This window comes from Periplaneta americana, chromosome 14 (genome assembly GCF_040183065.1).
Source record: "Periplaneta americana isolate PAMFEO1 chromosome 14, P.americana_PAMFEO1_priV1, whole genome shotgun sequence".
NCBI classification, from domain to species: domain Eukaryota; kingdom Metazoa; phylum Arthropoda; class Insecta; order Blattodea; family Blattidae; genus Periplaneta; species Periplaneta americana.
In genome coordinates this window covers 29562503-29587379 of record NC_091130.1, presented here as the reverse complement: position 1 = coordinate 29587379, position 24877 = coordinate 29562503, and the positions used below count along the sequence as shown (strand labels likewise).

Genomic DNA, 24877 nt, shown 5'->3' with positions numbered 1-24877 from the left:
TTCTTTATGAATGATATATATCATCCATTTAGTACAGTATAGTTGTACTACTATGAAATTTATGTGAATATTCCTTCCTAACTCTTTATTATGTTATTAACATTTAAAACACAAGTGCAATATTAAGAAATTGGGAACAACTGGATAATACCCACGGCAGAACAATGTCGATAGTCGACGCTACTCGCTGGCCACTAGTCACCGGGCCGTACCGAGCCGTGTCAAACAAAAGACAATCGAAATGGTGGTAGTAAAATTCGCGACTATATTCTTAAATAAATCACTCTATTAGTCAAATGCAAGATTTATGCAGTACAACAACGATGTTTTTAATGCACTAAAATAAAATGCTTATGTAGTAAGTTCTTAAAGTAGGTTATGACAACGAAATAAAGAGGAAAAAGGTGTGGTTCACGGAATATCATTTAAATAACGGAAAGTAAATTTCCGGTTAATGTTCACCAAAGCATTAAATACATAATTATGACCGCGTTGCAGTTTTATTTGTGGCCTAGAGAAAATGCCTAGCCTTTTATGAAAAAAAAAAAAAAAACTTTTAGGGGCCATGAAATTATTCACCGCTTTAATTATATTACCGTCTATCAATATTACGAAACAAAAACTGTCATAAAGGCCATGACCGACTAGAAACATCGATACCGCAGAAATAAACCCATTCGGCCGTGATGAAACAAAAGAAAATGAGAGAGAGATTTTAGTTCGAAATAAAATGGACACACAATTTTGATGACCATACTGTTAGTAACTGGAGATCGCTTGTAAGATCTGTCTTAACCTTCTATGTAGAAATGTCCAAGTAAATTGGTAGTCCAGGGAAAACTCATTGCAATAGATGAGAGCAACAGTGGTGCTATCTTTCAGTAATGTTCAAAACAAAGGAGGTAGATAGAAAAAGAAACAAAATTCTTCTTCTAACGACACCATATACCAAAATCATGTTCTTATGTTGGCAACATTGTGTATGTAGTTAAATTTGGTGGTAAACGTAACGGCACGGTTCAAAGCTACCATGGTAATTCTCCAGTATAGCGAGAAATTGGTATTACTATTTTTGTTATACAGACGATATAGATAATATCAAACAGAAAGAAGCCATATAAAAATAACGACATAAAATTTCACGTTCCTTTGAAGTTTGTGCACCACTGTTTTCATAATCCAACAGGCTGCTTATTCATATACACAATCCTTCCTCTTTCCATACTTAGTGTTTGCTGCCCGCGCACGACGTCAAGGTCAGAAAAATGCGCTTGCTTTGACATCACTGACGTAGAGTATCGTCTTGACACGCTGAGATCTACGCACGATGTAAAGTTCTGACACTTTATCTGTGGGTTCCGAAGCCGTTTTTTGTGCGAGAGAGAGAGAGAGAGAGAGAGAGAGAGGTGCAATAGTGTAATTGAAAGCAACAGAGCAGGCATTTTTATCAAATAAACTGTTATCTGTAGATGAAAATTATTATTTGTAAATAAATCCTTCTCCCAATGCGACGCACTTTCCCAGTTTTCGTCTAATCACTTCTCAGTAAGTCTAATTCAACAGTTACAAGTTCAATGACATGTTCCGCATATTAGGCCTACTAAAGCAGACAATGCATATCGTATTAAAGGCTGGTTCACAATAAACCGGAAACGAGAATCGGAACGAAAACGAAAACGGTAAAATTGTTAAAATGTGTACATTTAAATGTGAGCATTTACAATTAACAAAAAGCTTGCCGGAGCCCGGGATCGGAAACGGAGAGTTGGCCAAGTTTCAACTTTGGCGTTCACGTTTCCGATCACAGCCCACTAGATTCATTTTATTGCCATCTAAAAGCTAATTTGTCGTCGTATATTTTGTAGCAATAAGACCGTGACATAACCTATGCATTATTTTGTTCTGTGCTATGCATCATGGAGCAAGTTTTATTTGATGAGATTCTAATGTTGAGTGTTGAGGAAAATACTCACGTTTACGATAAGCGGCGCGCCTCGTATAAAGATGAGAAAATGAAGAAGAATACGTGGCTTTCAATAGCTGCATCTTTGAACACCGACCGGAAGCGAATCATATTTTATTACTGTATTGGTTGTATTACACACTACATATTCATGCTTCAATTCAATAACTACTGTTGTGTTCATTTTTGTTCTATTATAAATGTTTCTTCTTAATTATTTTACGTTATGGTAGACTTAAAATAGGTTGTGATAATAAAGATGCATGGGAATATTTATAGTACCGTATCTAATGAAATGTTTCAGTTGAAATTTCGAAGTTGGTTAACCTGTGTTTATGTTGGATGCCTTGTACTCATGAGAGAACGCCATTGGTCAATTATACACAAATAACATCAGAATGCATAATATCGACTTTACATATCGTTATTGACATGCATATCGATATGCATAGTCGTGTAAGTTCTCGGTTTATTGTGAATCAAAAATTGTCATATTCACGTCCTCTGCTTCTCGTTTTCATTCTGGTTCTCGTTTCCGGTTTATTGTGAACCAGCTTAAGACTTCGAAACTGAGAGCTTATGAATGGAAACAACGTTACTTCAACCACAAAAACAGATTTCAGCGAATCTCTAGGAAGTACATGGTTCAAGACTCAGAACGTATAGGCTAGAACTTAATTGGATACGTAGATGTTATGATACAGAGGGTTAATTACTGTACCTAACCGCAACGGCTCACGTCGAGTGGCCGCTCTCGCTCTCACAGAGGAAGGAGGTTTTGCTTAGTCCCATATGCACTAATGACACTGGAGAAAGCAGTTCGGAACACGTCGCATTGATGCCTTAACGATGCTGCATTAACACCAAATACTTTGTGGCTTAACAAAGGAGGATACATTCTCACTAACGACAAAATGTTACTAGAGTAACTTTGAAGCATCTTGCCTTTAATTGACTCCATAAATTTCCAAAAGAAAACGTGTTTTCTATCTCAGGATGCTCAGCTTCCGAAGCTATTGCTACAAATTAAACTTTGAAGTCGTATAATTTAACAGCAACAAAGATATCCTTAGAACTTGAATCCTAAATGTTACAGAAAAGAATAACAGATGCCACATTATCTTTTCCTAGTATTCATATTATTACAGCAACGTAATATCAACAAGCATTGTTGTCACCATATTTATATTAATGTTGCCAAACCATGATGTATATATTTTTTGTACACAAGCATTATAAACAGTTTTTATTGTTAGTCAAAATCGTCCACAATTTGCCACACGATTATACAATATCGTAAGATATCATGTAATGACTTGTGCCATAAAATTAATATTATTAAACTATTTGTCGTGCAATAATATTTTAATACATCACTGATGTCATAGCAACTCATTGTTCAAAGACCATGGTATCAAACTACCCGTTATTATGAATTTATATTTCTTTGTTGTTTTACAATGCTGTCCCATAAAAAAACTTATGAAACACATTTATAATGTTATAAGTTACATTTATTACACTCCTAAACACCGACTCATGCAATAAAGTACCTGTAACACCTTGCTACTGACTCTGGCAAGATGAATATTTCTAACTGGTCCTAAAGATATTGGAATTTTATATTTCATTTTTGGTGCTTGAATAGATGTACTTGGTACATCATTAAGAATAGAGATGTAAATTGTCCGAAGACAGATTTAAACCATATAAGTGACACCAATAAGGCATCACACATAAGGAAACTAAGCCAGGAGGTAATGGGGTAGCCAGGAGGTAATGGGGTAGCCGTACAATAAATTATTTTGGCTGATTATTACGAACACCCCATACATATTGTAAAAAAAAAGTGCTTAGCAATTTGTATTTTACTTTATTTGAAAATTAACGATTGAAATGGAAATAAACTGACTGCTGTAGAGTAAGTTTTATGATAACGTTTGTAAATTGTAGGTTATAATGAATAATTTGAGAAGATTTTATAATTGTTCTTTTTTTTGTAAATTTTTAGGTGAACAAAACCCGATAATGATTATAATGATTATGGCAGCTTTGGACTTCTCCAAGAAATGTTACCATAATGACTAATAAGTTAAACTCCGATTCCAGTCTGTACAGCCAGAAGACCATATGGCTTGTGTTTAGCTTGGAATAAAATAAAATAAAGGCTGGCGACAAATGATTGACTCCTAAGGTTAACAACCGGTTATTGACTCACGCACTTGAGCATTTTTCCTGGTATTTACACGAGAAACGCTTAAGTAAAATTAGTTCTTCAACTCTTTCTTTAAGCTGGGGAGAACCAGACGCTCGAGTTCACATTCCGAAGTAATGAAAGAAGGCCACGGAATCGTCCTCAGAACTGAAGGGAATTCCAAATATTTCTCAAAAGTAAAAACGTAGAGTCATCTTGAACTTACTGCAGTGAAGAAGCTAAAGAATACGTTTGTAGCACAGTAAAAGACACACAATTTTCATGGTATCTAAGCAATCATAATGTACACACGCAATGTCATTAGAGTCATTTAACATATATGTATGTAAATAATTCATGTAGTAGTAGTAGTAGTAGTAGTAGTAGTAGTAGTAGTAGTAGTGGTGGTAGTAGTAGTAGTAGTGGTGGTAGTAGTAGTAGTAGTAGTAGTAGTAGTAGTAGTAGTAGTGGTGGTGGTAGTAGTAGTAGTGATGGTAGTAGTAGTAGTAGTGATGGTAGTAGTAGTAGTAGTAGTGGTGGTGGTGGTAGTAGTAGTAGTAGTGGTGGTAGTAGTAGTAGTGGTAGTAGTAGTAGTGATGGTAGTAGTAGTAGTAGTGGTGGTGGTAGTAGTAGTAGTAGTAGTAGTAGTGATGGTAGTAGTAGTAGTAGTAATGATGGTAGTAGTAGTAGTAGTGGTGGTGGTAGTAGTAGTAGTAGTGGTGGTAGTAGTAGTAGTAGTAGTGGTAGTAGTAGTAGTAGTAGTAGTAGTAGCGGTAGTAGTAGTAGTAGTAGTGGTGGTGGTGGTAGTAGTAGTAGTAGTAATAGTAGTAGTAGTAGTGGTGGTGGTGGTGGTGGTGGTAGTAGTAGGTAATAGTAGTAGTAGTAGTGGTGGTAGTAATAGTAGTAATAGTGGTGGTGGTAGTAGTAGTAATGCTAGTGGTAGTGGTAGTAGTAGTAGTGGTGGTGGTGGTGGTGGTAGTAGTAGTAGTAGTAGTGGTGGTGGTGGTGGTGGTGGTGGTGGTAGTAGTAGTAGTAGTAATAGTAGTAATGGTGGTGGTAGTAGTAATGCTAGTGGTAGTAGTAGTAGTAGTAGTAGTAGTGGTGGTGGTAGCAGTAGGAGTAGTAGTAGTAGTAGTGGTAGTAGTAGTAGTAGTAGTAGTAGTGGTGGTGGTGGTGGTGATGGTAGTAGCAATGCTAGTGGTAGTAGTAGTATTGATAGTAGTAATAGTAGTAGTAGTGGTGGCGGTGATGGTGGTGGTAGTAGTAGCAGTGGTAGTAGCAGTAGTTGTGGTGGTAGTACTAGTAACACTGGTAGTAGTAGTAGTAGTAGTGCTAGTGGTAGTAATAGTGGTAGTATTGATAGTAGTAGTAGTGGTAGTAGTAGTATTGGTAGTAGTAGTGGTGGTAGTAGTAATAGTAGTAGTGGTGGTGGTGGTAGTAGTAGTGGTGGTAGTAGTGGTGGTGGTTGTAGTAGTAGTAGGAGTAATGGTAGTAGTAGTAGTAGTGGTGGTAGTAGTAGTAGTGGTGGTGGTGATAGTAGTAGTAGTAGTATTGGTGGTAGTAGTGGTGGTGGTGGTAGTAGTAGTAGTAGTAGTAGCCTATTGGTAGTAGTGGTGGTGGTGGTAGTAGTAGTAGTAGTAGTATTGGTAGTAGTAGTAGTAGTGGTGGTGGTGGTGGTGGTGGTGGTGGTAGTAGTGGTAGTAGTAGTAGTAGTAGTAGTAGTAGTAGTAGTAGTAGTAGTAGTAGTAGTAGTAGTAGCGGCAGCATCAGTACAGTGCGATCAGTTTTGTTTTCCGCCGGAGTGTTTTGCCTATGCACGAGCGCGTCGCTCGTTAGCCGGTTAGCCAGTTAGCCGGGTCTCGGCGATTAGTGGGAGGGTACAACAATAAAACAAACCAACCATACTACAATACACAAACAAATTTAAGAGATTCAATACTTGCCAAATTATCAAATGAGGTGTTGAAACTGCCCGCCTTAATTCTCCACTCTTTTTTGGCATCTCTTTAGGAAATTGAGGAGCGTTTTTTCAAAAGTCCCTAAACGCTTAAAAATTAAATTTTCAGGAAACGGTTTTTTTAAATGATTCAAAAATATTTACCCCAAACATTTGAATTTTTTCATATCACATTGTTTAATAAAGCAGTAATTGTATTATACAGGGTGATTCATTATTAAGTGTAAATACTTTGTGTGTGTATTGTAGAGGTGAAACTAAGACTAAAACGTTCTATACAACTTTTTCTCAAAACCTTTAATTCCAGAGTTCCAGTAGATGGCACATACGTCATAGTAACTGCATAGGCATTACTGTTCTCCCACACATTTGGTGTGGTATTGTGGGGAATCAGTTACTCGGACCTCGAGTTCACCTCTGCGGTTGACTGGGGAAATCTACCGAGCATTCTTGGAATGCGAATTGCATGGTCTGCTACATGATATCCCTTTTCCAACGCGAGTGAACTTATGGTTTATGCACAATGGTGCTCCTGCGCATTACTGCCGTAACGTAAGGCGTATCTCAATGCTGCGTATCCAGGTCATTGGATAGGTAGCGCAGGGTCACCTCCTTGGCCAGCCAGATCACCGGACATGAACCCTCTGGACTTCTTCAAGTTGAGGGACAGCACTTATAACATGCATTACACTAAGAATTGTGCAAATGTGTAAAGTCTAGAAGAAATTGCTTTACATTCTTTACTGTGTTTGGTTTTAGTTCACAAAACGTGCATAAGTGGACTGCCGAGGATATGGATTTAGTGACTTTGGTTGTTTTTGTATTGAAGTCCAAATGCACTGTAAGAAAGTAATAATTAGTTTACATTTGGCGTGTTATCCTTCCTTTGTTTGGGAGCGCAAGTTCCACGAAAAATGGCGTTAACTCTGGAATTAAAGGTTTTAAGAAAAAGTTGTATAGAACGTTTTAGTCTTAGTTTCACCTCTACATCACACACACAAAGTATTTACACGTAATAATGAATCACCCTGTACAATTAATATTTAAATTTTAGATTGTAAAATGAAAAAAAAGTGTAAAGTTTACAGTTTTTTTCAAAAGTTGCTAGACGCCAAGAGATGGAAACATATCACATATTATGTTAACATTTAAACCTGACATTTTGTATCTCTTTTTAATTAATTTTTCTGATATTTTATTTTTTGTTTATATATGATTTTTCCCCAAAGTATTTGGATTGATGGATATACCCGGATGCCCATGTGAACACACAATATGAAGGTTCTTGCTTTTCTTTGCAATTTTTCTAGGTGCATTTACGTTTCATCTAGACTTCCTATCGCCTACACTTTCGACAACAGTTATATAATTTTCAGATTCACTAGAAACAGACTCCATATTATGATAGTCTACAATACTATGCTCTCACTACAGTCGTTTAGAAGCGGAGACACAGCTGTTCAGAATGACCTGGCAATTAGCGACAATAAAGTTAATCCCGCGAGCAAAACAGAAGTTGATTGTCTTCAAAAGGAATCGTATCGTGAGCCAAGATCTTTCTACATGCCTGGCACATAAATATTAATATTCTGTTTCATATTGTTGTTTTAATTGTTTGGATCCAAACAAATTTAAACAGACTTAAATAAATTGAGTTATTTGTCTTTTAGGCCTATATGTACATAGTTGTCCTAAATATAGATTGCTATCAAATTGTGGTGTGTTGCATAAAATAAAACATTTTTTTTTTCAATTTAAGTATGAATTTTACAAAAGCATTCTGCTCTTTTTTTAATGTGGTTCGCTTTAATCAACTTCTGCTTTAACTAATGAAGAGGCGAATATAGAGTTTTGCAAAAGATCGCAGTTTTCAATGCCTTATAATAACAGAATTTGTCGACTTTTGCTAAACTGATTTACAGGAATACGCGTAACATAAATGTTGACATAAAACCACCGAAAAATCAATTTTGAACATTTTGGCGTTTAGCGACTATTGAAAAAACGCTCCTCAATTATACATCACACTCGCTGTTGTTCATTTTGAGAAATCCGGATGAATACTATCTTTGAGTTCTTGTATGGTGTGCGGGTTCGTCTTGTACAATGAGTACCCCAGAGATAATAATCGCAGGCTGTTAAGTCGGGGGACCGAGGGGACCACAAATCCCTACTAATAACTCTCTCTTGTGGAAACACATTGTGAATTTCTACCACGGAAATATTCGCAGTGTGAGCAATGGCGGAGCTGTGTTGAAAAAATGCATTATCACACTCCCTGTCGGTTAATAGGTTAATTCTCTGAAAAAAAAAGGGGGGGGTTAGTATGGTAGAAGGCAGAGGCGTAGCATGAAATTTTGAGCAGGGGAAGCTAACTCAAGTTGTCTTTCATGCAATATGAGAAAACGTATTAGGCCTACAAAAATGTAGTCTTAAAATAAATAGTAGTCAATGTCAAGTCAGCAGTCGAAGATTGCTTGGAACCTCGTAACACCAATAAGGCATGACCTCAAATGGTACTTAAGGTAGTAAAATATGATTTCACGGTTTACACATATCTCTAACAAATAGACACGTATACGTATAACATTAGCTCACTCTCCGTCATAGTTAGAGAAATCACAATATTAACGGTCAATAGATACAGTATTAGTATCATTACGTAAGTATGCGTCTGTCTTTTGGTTGTGTCCTTCATTGACAGCAAGGGAGTCGATCATTTGTTTTTTTAGATCACACTTTTTTTCGTAAGTCAGTCTTGATAATAGAATTGTCCTAAAAAATTCAAGTAAATTGGTGTCAGGAACTGTTATTTCACTCATTATTTATTATATCAGCCACAATGCACACTAACACTTCAACTGAACACAACTGACGAAAAGGGATAACTCGGAAACTACTTATTTTCAATGTCAAAGCTAGCTTCTTGCGAGCCTTGCGACCAGGGTAGTTTAGTTAGAAAGGGATAGAAAATCTGCGGGGTGGGTTACACAGAAGAATGAGTGTAGGAAACCAGTCTGCTTGGAAGCTGGTGTGTGCAGGCTTCTTGTTTACTGCTGCATCACAAATCATCCTGAGCTGCCGCATCACAATATTTAACGCGTAAATATAAATCCTATTAAAATTAATACATAATTTTATCCATAAACTGCAAGTATATTATGAAATTATTAACTGGGGAAGCTGAGCTTTTTAGCTTACATTGACGCTACGCCACTGGTAGAAGGTTTCTTATACATTTAACTGGAGAGTGTAGACTACATAATTTAAAATGAAATGTCCGATGACAATACCATAAAAATGACAGAATCCCTGCAATTGTACGAAATGTTTATGCTCTTGATTGGATGTTATTGTGATATTTAGAATTTTAAGGGGTTTTTTTCTTATTTGTAAGGTTTGTGAATTTGATTCAGAGTGAAATAAACTTAATGCAATTTATGTGCTGTGTTATTGCCTAATTCTCCACTAAACATTGAACTACATTCAGGTTGTTCTGCAATTAGCTGTAGCTGTCCAATTATAAATTAATCTTCCTTAGTTAAATATTTAGGGTTCATAACTGATAAGCGACCAAGCGAGTTGGCTCATGAGTTAAGCATTCGGGAAGTCCGCGGTTCAAATCTCCGGACCGACCAAGCTGACTGGTTTTTCCGTGGTTTTCCACAGTTACTTAGACAAATTGCCGGCTTGGAATTTTCATTGCCAAGGTCCATTTCTTTCCTCGTCCCTGTAGAAAAAGAATTTAGATTTCATGCATCTTCTGCGGACCTCTGGAAAAATAACTAAGGAAGGGACTAGTGAAGTGCTTTGTGCGGAGTGTGCCATTATACGAGGCAGAAACATGGACATTACGACAAAATGAAGAGAAACGAATAGAAGCATTTGAAATGTGGATATGGAGAAGAATGGAACGTGTGAAGTGGACAGACAGAATAAGAAATGAAGCTGTGTTGGATAGAGTGGGTGAAGAAAGAATGACGCTGAAACTGATCAGAAAGAGAAAAAGGAATTGGTTGGGTCACTGGCTGAGAAGAAACTGCCTACTGAAGGATGCACTGGAAGGAATGGTAAATGGGAGAAACTTTCGTGGCAGAAGAAGATATTAGATGATAGACGACATTAAGATGTATGGATCATATGCGGAGACTAAAGAAAGACAGAAAATAGGAAATATTGATTGCTGGATTTTCAGTGAGAGACTTACTCTTGGGTAGAAAAATATGAATGAATCTGCAATCTTGATGCATATGATAGCCACCTCCTAAAAGGAGAAGCCACCGGCGTGGCTCAGCCGGTTAAGGCGCTTGCCTGCCGGTCTGAAGCTGCGCTCGGGCGTGGCTTCGATCCCCGCTTGGGCTGATTGCCTGATTAGGTTTTTTCCGAGATTTTCCCCAACCGTAATGCAAGGTAATCTATGGCGAATCCTCGGCCTCATCTCGCCAAATACCATCTCGCTATCACCAATCTCATCGACGCTAAATAACCTAGTATTTGATAGAGCGTCGTTAAATGACCAATTAAAAAAAAAGGGAGAAAATAAAAACTGTCATAGCAAGTTTTATTATTTTCATTGTTACGAATAAATGTTAACTTTACTTCAGCTAAAAAATCATATCTTATTCTGTGTTACAGTATACAATCAAAGTATCCGTCAGTTTTATTAATTGATAATTATTTTTAATACAAGAAAAATAGAAACAAGACAGTAATTTTGATTTACTAAAAACAAAAACTATCCGCTGTTTGTATTGATTGTGTGTCCATAGACAGTCCCTTGTATTTATTAATTTTTAAGGTCATTTTGAAAACTTTTAGATCATTTTTGTGTAAATTTAAGGATATTTTATTGGTCATTAAAACTACTTTTAGGTCATCAACATCTGGCCCTTATGATGGTGGTGATAGTGCTAAGGAAATCATGGTTATGGTGATCACTAGGGCTAGGATTTTGATGAAATTGCATCTTTTTTCTAGTAAACCAGAAACATAGCTGCTTTAGTATTTATATGTTATGTGATAAACTGATTGTTTTAAGACATATTTGTTAGGGCATTTTTTTAGCATTTTTTAGCATTTTTTGCCTGTTTCAACTCATAAGAGCATCTTTTGTTTTATTCGGTCATTTTTTAGGCATTTTCATTTAATTTTGGCCATAAATCCCCATTAGTAATGTAAAATAATGCTTATTTCCTTTGATATTTTGTCTACATATTTTGTCCATTAATACCCTTTATTTTTTACTTGGTTATTTAACGACACTGTACCAACTACGAGCTTATTTGGCGTCGATGGAGTTGGTGATAGTGATATGATATTTGGCGAGATGAGGTCGAGGATTCACTATAGATTACCTGACATTTGCCTTATAGTTGGGATAATCCTCGGAAAAAAACCCAACCAGATAATCAGCCCCAGCGGCAATCGAACCCGCGCCCGAGCGCAACTCCGGATCGGCAAGCAAGCGCCTTAACCGACCGAGCTACGCCGCTGGCTACTACCCATTATTTTGTATAATATTTTAATCGTTTTCCTACACAAATATTGCCCTTTTAACGTAGTACACTCCATGTAATGGATCAGTCCAACCATCCCTGCAATAATAGACTCCTCTATACTTGCTAATTCCGTATAAAGGCTGGTTCACAATAAACCGGGAACGGAAACGAGAACGAGAACGGAAATATTGTTAAAATAAATGTATTTAAATGTGAGCATTCAGAATTAACTATTGTGAACGATCACATTTAAATACATTTTAACATTATTTCCGTTCTCGTTCTCGTTGTTTCCGTTCCCGGTTTATTGTGAACCAGCCTTAAGAGTGGCCTTGTGATGGGCTACATGGAAACTACATCAGGTAAAATAATTAATTAAAGTGTACCACTTAGAAAAAATTATGTAAAATTAAATAAACTTAAATGTTGGTACTAGAATTTAATTTAATTAGGCCTACTAGTCTAAATATTAAGTAGCACAAAACTCCTTTTCCTACTAAGCCGATTTTAGAAAGTAAGATCAATTTTTAGGACATTTTAAGGGCATTTTTGAAAGATTTTTAGGTCATAAATGCATTGTTTTAGGACATTTTTTTATGATTTATAGGTCATCAAAATCCTAGCCCTAGTGATGACTGTAGGGCGATGATCTTTCTACTGATATTCTATATCTCGCACAAGAAGGCCGCTCTCTCGAAGTAATGACTTGTCTGAGATTCGATTCGTTATGTTTCTAGTTTACGTGGCAATCTGCAGAAATACAACATTTTCACCGTGGTGTGGAGAGAGTACTTCTGAGGGCTGTTCAAGAAACATTTCAAATTAATTCCGAGTACTCTTGGGGACCGAAGTCGCTGTGGCCTGAAGGAGAGAGAGAGAAAGAATAACTACTTCAATTTACTCTCGGCGAGCAAAGGGAACAGCGCAGAGGCAAACCATGTTTGACTGACGCTCCACTCCCCTCAGTCAGCGCCTGGCTGGCGAGGTGAGAGGTTGCTAGCGGCTTCGTACGAGCACGCTCTACTCCGATGTATACATATTTCTTTTAATCCGGCTATTGAAACACCAATTATTGTATTAAGTGAGCCTACTATTGCGTACATAACTGTGACAACAATTTTTTGTAACATTTTATAATTTTGTAACTTTCAAATACGTGTGTGTGTTTGTGTTTTACGAGCATAATTTTCCAATATTGCTTCAATTTAGTAAGTGATATGTCAGTGCAAATGTATGTGATGTGTTAAGTGATAACAGCTGGTTGTTTAATTACATTCCTGAGACAATAAAGTAATCGAAGTTGGAAATAATGATGCCTCAGCAACAGGATACAATTCTTCTAGCAAACTCGCAGGTAAGTTACGCAACGTCTTAATACATTTTTTTCGCTCGTGAATTTACAATTCTTGAAGTGCCTCTTCGAATATAAAGGATATAGTGAAATTAAAATGTGTGCCTTCAGAATTTTAAGTGCTGCAAGCTAATGTATTACACTTGAAATGTTTTTTCAAGCAGGTAGGTTACAAATAGCCTATATTACACGTGAAAGTTGCCTTAGATATTAAATTAATCTGCAATTCAAGTCATAATACTTCTTCACATTATTTTTCCAATCATATAATTACGTAAAAGCGTTTTGCATGTTCCATACTTAAAAAAATAGGCTCATTTTTGGTTGTGCGGGCAGGATTTCTGTTCAAATTTAAGTGTTACTTTATATGAATAATAATAATAATAATAATAATAATAATAATAATAATAATAATAATTTATTTTAGCTGGCAGAGTTAAGGCCGTAAGGCCTTCTCTTCCACTCAACCAGCAAAAAGTATACATATATAACTTATGTATGAACTTCCAAAGAATTCAACAATTTGATTTAGATAAGAGTTACATGTATACAAGAGTTATTTACGAATTGAACAACAAACACTATGAACTATTAATTAAACACTGAAATACAAACATTGTGTAGCAGAATTAAGCTAAAATACATAAAATGTTAATATATTTATTTTCAAATAATGTTAGATAATAGAAAAAAATTATTATGAGACAATTTTGAAAATACAGCACTATCGGGATGCATGTCTAAAGGAAGAAGTAACAATGTAGTCAGTGATAGTTTAAGTCAGTATGATTGGAATGAATTGCTAAGAAGATTATCTTTTAAGCTGTTATATGGTAGTATTACTGAACTTTTTTAAAACCAGCGGATGGAAAGATCACATAATTGTATTGTATTTTTTTATCCAGGGGAAATCTATTATGAAAATACCACCGTGACTCATTGAAGTATACCGCCATAGGCCTAAATATTAAATTTCATACCAGTAGGCCTAGTAATAATAATAATAATAATAATAATAATAATAATAATCCGAGGCACGACAGCTCATGAAGGACCATGACCGACCAGCCGGCTGCTGGCCTCACGTCCACATGCCGAAGCAAAGGTGGACGATCATCCAATCAGAATTGAGGTATCGTGTGGTTAGCACGATGATCCCCGAAGCCGTTATAGCTGGCTTTCGTAACCGGATTTCGCTACCTATCGTAGCTCACCAGGTCCATCACGAAGCTGGGTGGGCACCGGTCCCATACATTGGCCGAGATTTCATGAGAAAATGTCTTCCCCATGAAGACTCGAACCATCGCGCATTCCGTAACGCGAGTTCTAGGCAGGATGTCTTAGACCACGACGGCACGGCGAGGGACAATAATAATAATAATAATAATAATAATAATAATAATAATAATTCCTTATACGACTATTTTTGCTTCCAAAATTACTGAACTGCCCTTCTGATTCCTTGAACTGTCGTGGAAACATGGAATTTGAGATTAAAGAAAATATAGAACCGAAACATTTTTATTTAAGCGATTACATAATTACTTAATATTGTATCGATACAAAAATTAATACTACCAAAGTATGTCAATTTTCAATTAGGCCTACACTAGAACGTCAAAAAATGCTGAGAGAATTAGAAATTTTTATGAATAGCTACTATTCACCACAAACGTCATCGTGACGGAACTCAATGTTTGTATCATTTCTCCTACATACCATGAATACTTGTTACGTCATCAAGGAACGGTTCAGTTGTTGTTTATCAGTGAACTGTCATATCTAAAACATGCAGTACATTGCTTGTTTCCTTGTAATTAGCATTACAGTAAGTGAAGTTAAGTTGGTAGAAGCTCGATGGCATGAAAAATCGTTAAAACGCTCCCCGGCAACGCGCCATGTGTTACAAAGTCGCCATGGCAACAGAGATATGGCAGTGACTGTCTCGTGAGGCCCTCGAGCTGGGATGCTGCAGTAAGAGGACCGCAATTTTACAGATCTTTCTCGTGGTACCGGTATTTCATGTATATATAGGACATTGGTACCTTTGGCGTTGCGCTTTTCGTTGTTCTTTTACATCAAATGACTTCACATGAATCGAACTTCACCTTCATCTCTATCACGCGGATTAGGATCAAGAAACCTGTTCCGACAAAATCAAAGCCGATTACTCAAATAATTCTCCGTCCTTCATGCCAAACACGGTGAAACTAGCGCTGAGTTAGTTCCGTTGGTTCTGGGAAGTGGCAATGCTTGAATTTGTAACGAATTTTAGTGGAGATGAATTTGAAAAATTAAGGATTTTATACGAATATATTTTGAAGGAAAGGAAATTGTTTGGAAATGTAGTAAATTACGTGTGAAATGAGAGTTGCATGGTAATGGAAGTGCAAACATTGTGGTTTCTAGTGAAGAAAAGGAACGTAGGGATACAAAAAAACACGATACGATAATCTGAAGAACGAAAAACTTATATTAATTCAATAACCACTGAGAAATAATGAAGCACAATAAGTAATAATGAAATAAACACACAGTTTGCATAATGTACTTTCGTTTGTACGTCCGCCATTACGTTAGCAATTGGCAGACCAGTACTGACAACGTCATTAAACAAAAATCACCAGGCTTTGCCCAGCTTTTGAAAATTCTGCAGAGATTCGTATATGACATATATTTCTCTCTACGTATTCGGTCCTGCTGACTCTTACACTATTTACAAACTTTATACCAGTGGTCGTCAGCACTCGCTAAAATGTGCAATGGGTACACGGTGCCGTCCCGTGTGCACTGTCGTGCAACAGGGAGAGATAGAGAGCATACCCGCTAGCAGCTACGAGAGCACTATAGTGCACTGCGTTTTCCGCGAGTAAGAGAGGCTAGCCCCAGCGTGCTCTGTGCCGACGACCACTGCTTTATACACTGACATATTATACTGGCCGGATAAATCGCAATATAGCGAACGTCAGTAGGGGAAGTTATCCCCACCCACATAAAATGTGCATTCGACACAACACTCGCCTATCACGTAGAGTGTCTGATGAGCTAGTAGGGGAAAAGTGGAAGGGGTCGTGGGCTGAGCTTCTACGTTCGCTATATTGCGATTTGTCCTCAGTTTCTACTTCACTCCATCTTATCTCTTTAATTAACAATCAAATTCTTTCTAGCAAATTAATTTATGCCGTTTTTAATTTATTTAACTGTAGAAGACACATAGGCCTACACATGTAGGCCTAGAATTGTTGTATGGAAATACTGAATATTACTGTCATTAGAATAGATTCGTACTATAAGCAATGAATAACAAGAGCCTAAACTAATCTAACAGATTCGTATCTGCAAGACATATGAGTTTACACTGGCGTGAAACTTTCGTAGTGTCACCTAAGTTATATTGGTATGACTGGAAAGAGCTGAAGACAATTGAAGGTACATGAGAGGAGTACGAAGGGAACTAATTACTCTTCAGCCCAAAAACTGCATTATTTTTATAATCGTGTACTTTTCATTCCTCTTAGGCCCAATTGTATAAAACTCCCTGACTAAAGATCAATTTTGACCGAAGATCGGAAAGTGAAACGAGTTCAGACACTTCTTCTATTGTATAAACTTTTCTACGATCAAATTACCTTGGTTCAAATTCAATCTAAGTTCACGTAAAAAGGATTTGACAACATCGCATAAACAGGTGAAGTATGTGATGCGCGGGCCATGTTGTACAGGTTTGTTCAGTGTAGCCAATTTAGCGACTTTAACTCTTTTTCGACGACAATTTCTTTTAACTTTTATATTGCTTAAATAGGGATTTAGTGACCTTTTTAGCACCTCATAGTGACAAAATTTAATCTTTCTTTGTTGATAATAAGAAATCTAGCGACTTTCCTACTATTTTTCGCGACTTTCCACACACTCTGTTGGAGACACTGATTTGTTTTGTGCATTGTAAATAATGGCGGACAATAAGAAGAAAATGATTGACTGTTCTCCAAATTGTTATGTTATGGTGCTTGATACTGTTAAACACAATAAAGCTTTATAAAACGACAATTTTCGTTTAATAATACAGTTAATTGAAAATTTATGAATGTACCTATCATATCCATGAATAATTAATGGTTGTTATAAACATAATATAATTATAGGTTATGTTATTTGATACTGCTGAACACGATAAAGCCTTATAAAATATAAGAATGTTTGTATATTAAGGCAAGAAATTGAAATACATATATATATATATATATCTACCGTATATATTAATAATAATGGTTATTCTTTTTGCACAATCTGCCACTCGTATACTTAAACAGAAAAGAAATAACTGAACTTCGATCATCTAACTTAATCGGAGAAATTTCTTCAGTCAAAGTTGACTTTAGTTTAAGACAAATTAATCTCAGATTAGACTTTATACAACACAAAATTCCAAGTTCAGCTAGAACGAGGATCAATTTAACCTCTGATCTAAGATTAAATGGTTTATACAATCGGCCCTTATAGTTTCTCTCCAGTTGGATAGCCTCAATCTGCTTAATTTGAATGCAAACAACAACGAATTTCACAGAATGATGTCTTTGTATCTCGTGGTGACTTTGAGAGGAGAGGTGACGTATTCCATACAGCGTCTTTTGCCTGGGGCGCCAGATCTCGCGAATCTCCAGACTCTGAGTAGCCTGTAGGTCGCGCCACATAACCGCCAGGCCGCCAGCCGCTCACACGCGACTGAGATCTGGCGACATTGCGGCACACAAGAACTTCTGTATAATTGCTCGCCGTTACTTCTATTTACATCCTATTAATTTAATTTAGATTCAAAACAAGTCATTACAAGATCTCTCTTCGCGAACAAGTGGTTATATTATTACTGCAACATGTTAGGCTTTTTAACACTAACTTACATGCAATAAATACGGTTAATCTAAAGATTATGTTAAACCTAAGTTAAACCTAAACATGAGTTTAACACTACATGCCGTATTACAGAATCTCGGTTAAGTTAAACTGTAGTGGAATACGATTGGTATTACTGCTAGGAAAGAAAAGAAGAACATCGCAACTGTTTAATTACATTATTGACTAGCCGTACCCGTGCGCTCCGCTGCACCCGTTAGAAATAAATGTAAAGTAATTACATAATTAAAATAGGACGTTTGATCCAGGGAACATTCGTGTTTGATAGAAGGATAAATCGTTTAATATGTTATTTAATTTAAATTGTATTTAAATAATTAAAATGCGGTCATTTTGGTCCAGAGAGCAATCATTTGGTGCAATGACAATTCCTTTAACATGTTTCTTAATTGTTATTACATGCAACCATAGTTTAATGAAGATTGGCATATCATTTAGTTTTAATGTGTATACTTTATATTACTTGCTATATGTTTCAGAAGTTACTGTAATAACATTGTAGAATTATGAGAAACTACACTTTCCAAAGGTGAAATAATAATTAAACAATTAGCTTCCGATATTACTTCATACAAACACAGAAACATTCTCTGTAGGCTATGTTTAATAGCTTTCGATTGTTGTTGTCCAAGGCCCCTTGTAGACGAAGTCATTTGTTTTTCATTTCATTACACCGCCTTAGATGACGTTATTGTAATTTCAAAACTCATTTATCTCATTAAATATCAGTCCTATAAAAATTTTGCATAGAATAAAACTTATCGGAAATTATTTTTAAAGAAAATTTTGTGATGTAATATTTTTCATGAAAATTAATAATAAGGGAGATATTTTGATTTATTTAATTCAAGCACCCTTATAACCCCCCTTTAAATAAAATATTTTGAATGCCATATAGCCTAAATTCTAAGTTACAACGAACTTAATTTATATTCCAATTTTCATATAAATCGGTTCAGCCATTATCGCGTGAAAAGGTAACAAACATCCAGACAGACAGACAGACAGACACACAAACAAAAATTTCAAAAAAGCGATTTTCGGTTTCAGGGTGGTTAATTATACTGTATATGTTAGGACCAATTATTTTTGAAAAATCGAAAATTACCAGAAAAATTTCGGCTACAGATTTATTATTAGTATACGAGCAGATTTAAAATAGCCGACGCTCGTGGAGAATCTTCATTAAGGAACATATTTGTTCTTCGATATCAGAGAGAGTATCATAAAAAAGACCTAAAGAGGACCAATACCGCGTACTTCAGTACGCTTGTCAGACTTAACCTCAACTCCCAAACAAAATGCAACCAAACTAAACCTTGCATGACCATCCGCGATGCAACTCCATACAGAATCAACTGAGTAATGAAGTAATAATATTAGTGTGCGTATTTTATGCGTTGTCTAGAATATTAATGAAACAGAATTCAGTCAAACAAAATTATTTTTACGAATCTAGTAAAATTAGAAAATATTATTAGCGTGTTTATAAATCAGACCCCATAGTAAATCTTACCAGGAGACTGTTTGCCACACACAGTACAATGTGCAATAGGTTTATAGTAGATTTACGGACACTTCCGAAATCTTCCATCGTTTTCAGTATGTTTGCTACCAGAGGAAAAATAGTGCAGCGCAACTAGTAACTGATGCAGAGATTCAACAGAATGTTTTCAAAAATAAAAAAGAAATAATTTATATTTTCAAATAATCTTTAAATTCAAACCCTAAAAGACATATTTTTGCACTTTCTCATTTTTCTGTTGCATGTTGTATCAGAGTTTCAATTTTTCGAAACAAGGTTAGGACTATAAGCCTAATTCTGAAGATTAGGACTGTCTGCTTCGAAAGCCTCAATCTGTTTTAAAACTTATGTTCATTTATGTATATTTCAAAGTGGTGCACTCTATTTCGAAAAATTCTTGGCCGCCGTGGTCGTTCAGTAATATTGATCACTCACCTAGCGTCACTCATAAGTTCTTGGAAAACATCTCCAATAACCTTGTGTATTGCAGGAACGCCTTGAACTGTAGTTTAAACGGCAGAAAACTGCCGATCAAGTTAAACTCAAGTTAACTCAAGATTAACTAGTAGTTAAGGTTGATAATACGAAGCAGAACGAAAAACTTCAGTTTAAACTGAACGTAAGTTTTAAACGGCGTTTATAATACCGGCCCTTAATGTGCTTATACGTATTAGATTTGTCCTCAGATTATGGAGAAGAAGATTAAATATGAATTAAACATACTACTGGTATTAGGCCTACTTACAAATGGCTTTTAGGGAAACCGGGAGTTCATTGCCGCCCTCACAGAAGCCCGCCAACGGTCCCTATCCTGAGCAAAATTAATCCAGTTTCTACCATCATATCCCATCTCTCTCAAATCCACTTTTATATTATCCTCCCATCTACGTCTCGGCCTCCTCAAAGGACTTTTTCCCTCCGGCCTCCCAACTAACAATCTATATGCATTTCTGGATTCGCCCATACGTGACCGGTATTACATACAGTAAAAAAAGATTGAAAGTTAGAATTTATAAAATAGTTATATTACCGGTTCTGTATGGTTGTGAAACTTGGACTCTCACTCTGAGAGAGGAACAGAAATTGAGGATGAATAATTTGAAGAGAAAAATTGTTCTGGGGTCGGGCATCGAACCCGAGACCTTTTGATTGAGCGCGCCAACGCAGCGTTAGCAGAAAACCACAAATTTAAGTCATACAGAAAGTGTACACTCAATGTTGAGTCTCTGACGTCTTTCCTCCGGTAGAGCGTTGCCGCGCTCAGCCAAAGGTCCCGGGTAGGATGCCCAGTCCCGGAACAATTTTTTCCTTGAAATGATTCAAGTCAGCTTTACAGGGAGCTATAACTGAGAGCCAGATTTGTAGAGATTAAGTATCTTCGAGAATAAGATGCTTAAGAAAATATTTCGGGTTACGAGGGATTGAAGTAACAGGAGAATGGAGAAAGTTACACAACGCAGAACTGCACGCATTGTATTCTTCACCTAACATAATTAGGAACACTAAATCCAGACGTTTGAGATGGACAGGGCATGTAGCACGTATGGGTGAATCCAAAATTGCATATAGACCTGAGGGAAAAAGACCTTTGAAGAGGCCGAGACGTAGATGGGAGGATAATATTAAAATGGATTTAAGGGAGGTAGGATATGATGGTAGAGACTGGATTAATTTTGCTCAGGATAGGGACCGATGACGGGCTTCAGCCGTCTTTTTTTTTTTTTTTTTTTTTTAAGTAGGTTATTTTACGACGCTTTATCTACATCTTCGGTTATTTAGCGTCTGAATGAGATGAAGGTGATAATGCCGGTGAAATTAATCCGGAGTCCAGCACCGAAAGTTACCCAGCATTTGCTCAATTGGGTTGAGGGAAAACCCCGGAAAAAACCTCAACCAGGTAACTTGCCCCGACCGAGAATCGAACCCGGGCCACCTGGTTTCGCGGCCAGATACGCTGACCGTTACTCCACAGGTGTGGACTTCATCCCTCTTAGCTCCAAACATTTTCCTTACTTACTTACTTACAAATGGCTTTTAAGGAACCCGAAGATTCATTGCCGCCCTCACATAAGCCCGCCAGCTGTCCCTATCCTGTGCAAGATTAATCCAGTCTCTATCATCATACCCCACCTCCCTCAAATCCATTTTAATATTATCCTCCCATCTACGTCTCGGCCTCCCTAAAGGTCTTTTTCCCTCCGGTCTCCCAACTAACACTCTATACGCATTTCTGGATTCGCCCATACGTGCTACATGCCCTGCCCATCTCAAACGTCTGGATTTAATGTTCCTAATTATGTCAGGTGAAGAATACAATGCGTGCAGTTCTGTGTTGTGTAACTTTCTCCATTCTCCTGTAACTTCATCCCGCTTAGCCCCAAATATTTTCCTTAGCACCTTATTCTCAAACACCCTGAACCTATGTTCCTCTCTCAGAGTGAGAGTCCAAGTTTCACAACCATACAGAAGAACCGGTAATATAACTGTTTTATAAATTCTCACTTTCAGGCACCTTATTCTCAAACACCTTTAACATCTGTTCCTCTCTGAAAGTGAGATTCTAAGTTTCACAACCATACATTACAACTGGTAATACAGTATAACTGTTTTATAAATTCTAACTTTCAGATTTTCTGAGAACAGACTGATTGACAAAAGCTTCTCAATAGAATAATAAGAAGCATTTCCCATATTTGTTCCCGTTTAATTTCTTCCCGAATGTCATTTATATTTGTTACTGCTGCTCCAAGATATTTGAGTTTTTTCCACTTCTTCAAAGCATAAATTTCCAATTTTTATATTTACATTCGTACAATATTCTGGTCACGAGATATAATGATATACTTCGTCTTTTCGGGATTTACTTCCAAACTGTAAATTGCTTATATGTAAATAAAGACGATCGGTGCAGTTAAACTTCTTTGTATTCCGGGACTATACCTACTGGAAAGCGCAATGTTACAGTGTGTTCCGAGGAATCAGGCTGCCAGTGTTAGGCAAGTGGCAAACACGTGCTTTTGTTTACATCGGGATCAACATTAGGCCGGCAGGGAGTAGTGCTTATTGTAGTTTTCTCGTAACAGATGATGATGATGAAGAATGTGGTTATAGAGCGTGTCATAATTTCCTCTTAATGGAGGACTGTAAATGTGAAAAAATGTGATGGTGTTGTCTTGGTTTTCTTGTATTAAATCGTGATCCTCCAACTATTGCAGATGGCATATTAACATACTGTACAGCGCATAAGTTGGACAGTCGCTGAGAGACAATGATTATAGGCAGCAGCACCACCGATGTGACATTATTTGAAGGGTTCAGTGCCATAGTGGGCCAAGCGCCATTTATTAAAAACGGAGAAAACAAGGGTTAAAATTAAGTGATTACCTTAATTTAATAAAACATATAGCAAGTAATATAAAGTCATCATCATCATCATCCTTCACGAATTAGGCCTCTGTAGACCTGTTTCGGCCCCATCTAGCAGTCTTCTTAAAGGTCTTCCTGGTCGACGATGTCCTCTAGGTTTATATTGCATCATAATTTTTGGGATTCTTGAATTTTCCATTCTTCTTACATGATCTAGCCAATTGAATTTGTATCTGCTGATTTTTTCTTCTACTGACTCTACTTCTAATTGTTCTAAAATTTCTTCATTCCTTTTTCGGTCTAAAAGAGTATATCCTGCTGTCCTCCTCAAAAATTTCATTTCCGTTGCTTTGATTCTGTTCATGTCTTTTTTCTTTAATGATCAAATCTCGCTTCCGTATAAAAGGGTGGGTAATGCTAATGTATTATATATTTTTATTCTTGTAGATTTTTGTACTAATTTAGCTTTTAATGCATTGTTTATTATTCCTAGAATTTGTGTAAATTTGGTAATTTTCTTGTTCACATCTTTTTCATTTTGATAAGATATTTCACAACCCAGATAATTGAAATTTTGCACTTGTTCGAGGCATTGGTTATTGTGCATTATCTTACTTCTGACTGGGTCTTGTCCTAAAAATGCCATCACTTTTGATTTTTGTGCTGAAATTTCCATCCCAAAATCTTTTAATATTTCATTTAATGTATACAATCCTCTTTGTAAATTATCCTCTGAATTGGAAATTATGACTTGATCATCGGCATAGAGTAAGGTATTTAATGTTAGAGCACCGGTTATTTTGATTCCTGATGTGTAGATTTGGTTCCATTTTAAAATAATTTCATTTATATAAATATTAAATAAAGTTGGTGATAGTGGACAACCTTGTCGAACTCCATTATTAACTAATTTTCTTTAAGTAATATAAAGTATGCACATTAAAATTAAATGATGTGCCAATCTTCATTAAATTATGGTATTTACTTAACTTTAACCCAGTGGTTGCCAAACACCACGAAATTGTGACGTAATAGAAATGCAACCCGCACACCACTATCGCAGGGAGAGGGGTGGAGTGGGTATCTCCTCAGGTAATGCAATGAGTAACAGTGCAGAGACGGACTGTGACCAAAAAGCAAAAGCAATATAATATTCTTCTACTTATTAACTATACATACTTTTTTCCATGTTAATTTTTTATCATCCTATTCATTACTTTTGTATTATTAATAAAATAAATTTATTTTCTTATTTACCATAAGAAGAACGTGTACTTTACATCAGCAGATATTTGAAATTAGAAAAACGTACCAGGCTGGTCACGTAGTTGTAAATTGCACTATATACTTCAAAAAAACGTTGAAGTATTTTACACCGATTAAGACCTAGAAGCCAATACTTTTTATTGTTTATTTATTAATGAAATATTCGAAATACACTACATAGGCCTACGTCGAAAAAAATGTCGAAGTATTTTACCCCGATTAAGACATAGAAGCCGATACTTTTTATTGATCGTTTATTAATGAAATATTCAAGTTACAGGTAAGGGCGTGGTAGTCTTCATAACAAGAAAAATAATGACAACGTACATTGTTCTTTTATACTTCATTTAAATTTTTACAAAAAATTAAGTGTCTCATATTTTTTCATCTGCACAAAATAAATATATTTCCTCCCATGCGCCTTAAAATTAAGTTTTTACTTACTATCTGTTTTCGAAAAGACATCGAAACATACTATCCTACACACTTGTAACACTACAGGCGTAAGTCCGTTGCTGATAAATGTCTTTACTTATATCGAAGTGAAGGCTGTAAACAGAGGTTGGGGTATGATGCCATGGTTACGCTTGAGTGGAGGCAGGGGCATGTGTCGCGACACAGCTTTTGGCGATCACTGCTTTAACCCTTGCTTTCTCCGGTTTTTAACAAATGGCGCTTGGCCCGCTATGGATCTGAACCCTTCATTTGTCTTTCACCTTGAAGCCCAGTCTGAGATACTTCCTAGCATTATTATCGTATTTTATAAACGTCATTCTTGCACAGTTTTGAGAAAACGAAGCAACTGTCTGGTTTTAGTTTAAGTTTACGTTTATGTCTGGACCATGC

At 36.4% G+C, this 24877-nt stretch overlaps 1 protein-coding gene across 2 annotated transcripts in view; it reads left to right on the top strand.

Annotated features, from left to right (window-relative positions):
- p130CAS (Serine_rich_CAS and FAT-like_CAS_C domain-containing protein p130CAS) overlaps positions 1 to 24877 on the top strand; it is a 425855-nt gene that overhangs the window by 53324 nt on the left and 347654 nt on the right. Inside the window, exon 1 of one of the 2 annotated variants that reach the window (XM_069845128.1) lies at positions 12566 to 12966. The exons of the other annotated variant lie outside the window; for it this stretch is intronic. Coding sequence (XP_069701229.1) covers positions 12922 to 12966 — 45 coding nt within the window. The 5' untranslated portion in view covers positions 12566 to 12921. Of the gene's footprint in view, positions 1 to 12565; positions 12967 to 24877 lie in introns of those variants that run through there. 2 annotated transcript variants of the gene reach the window in all.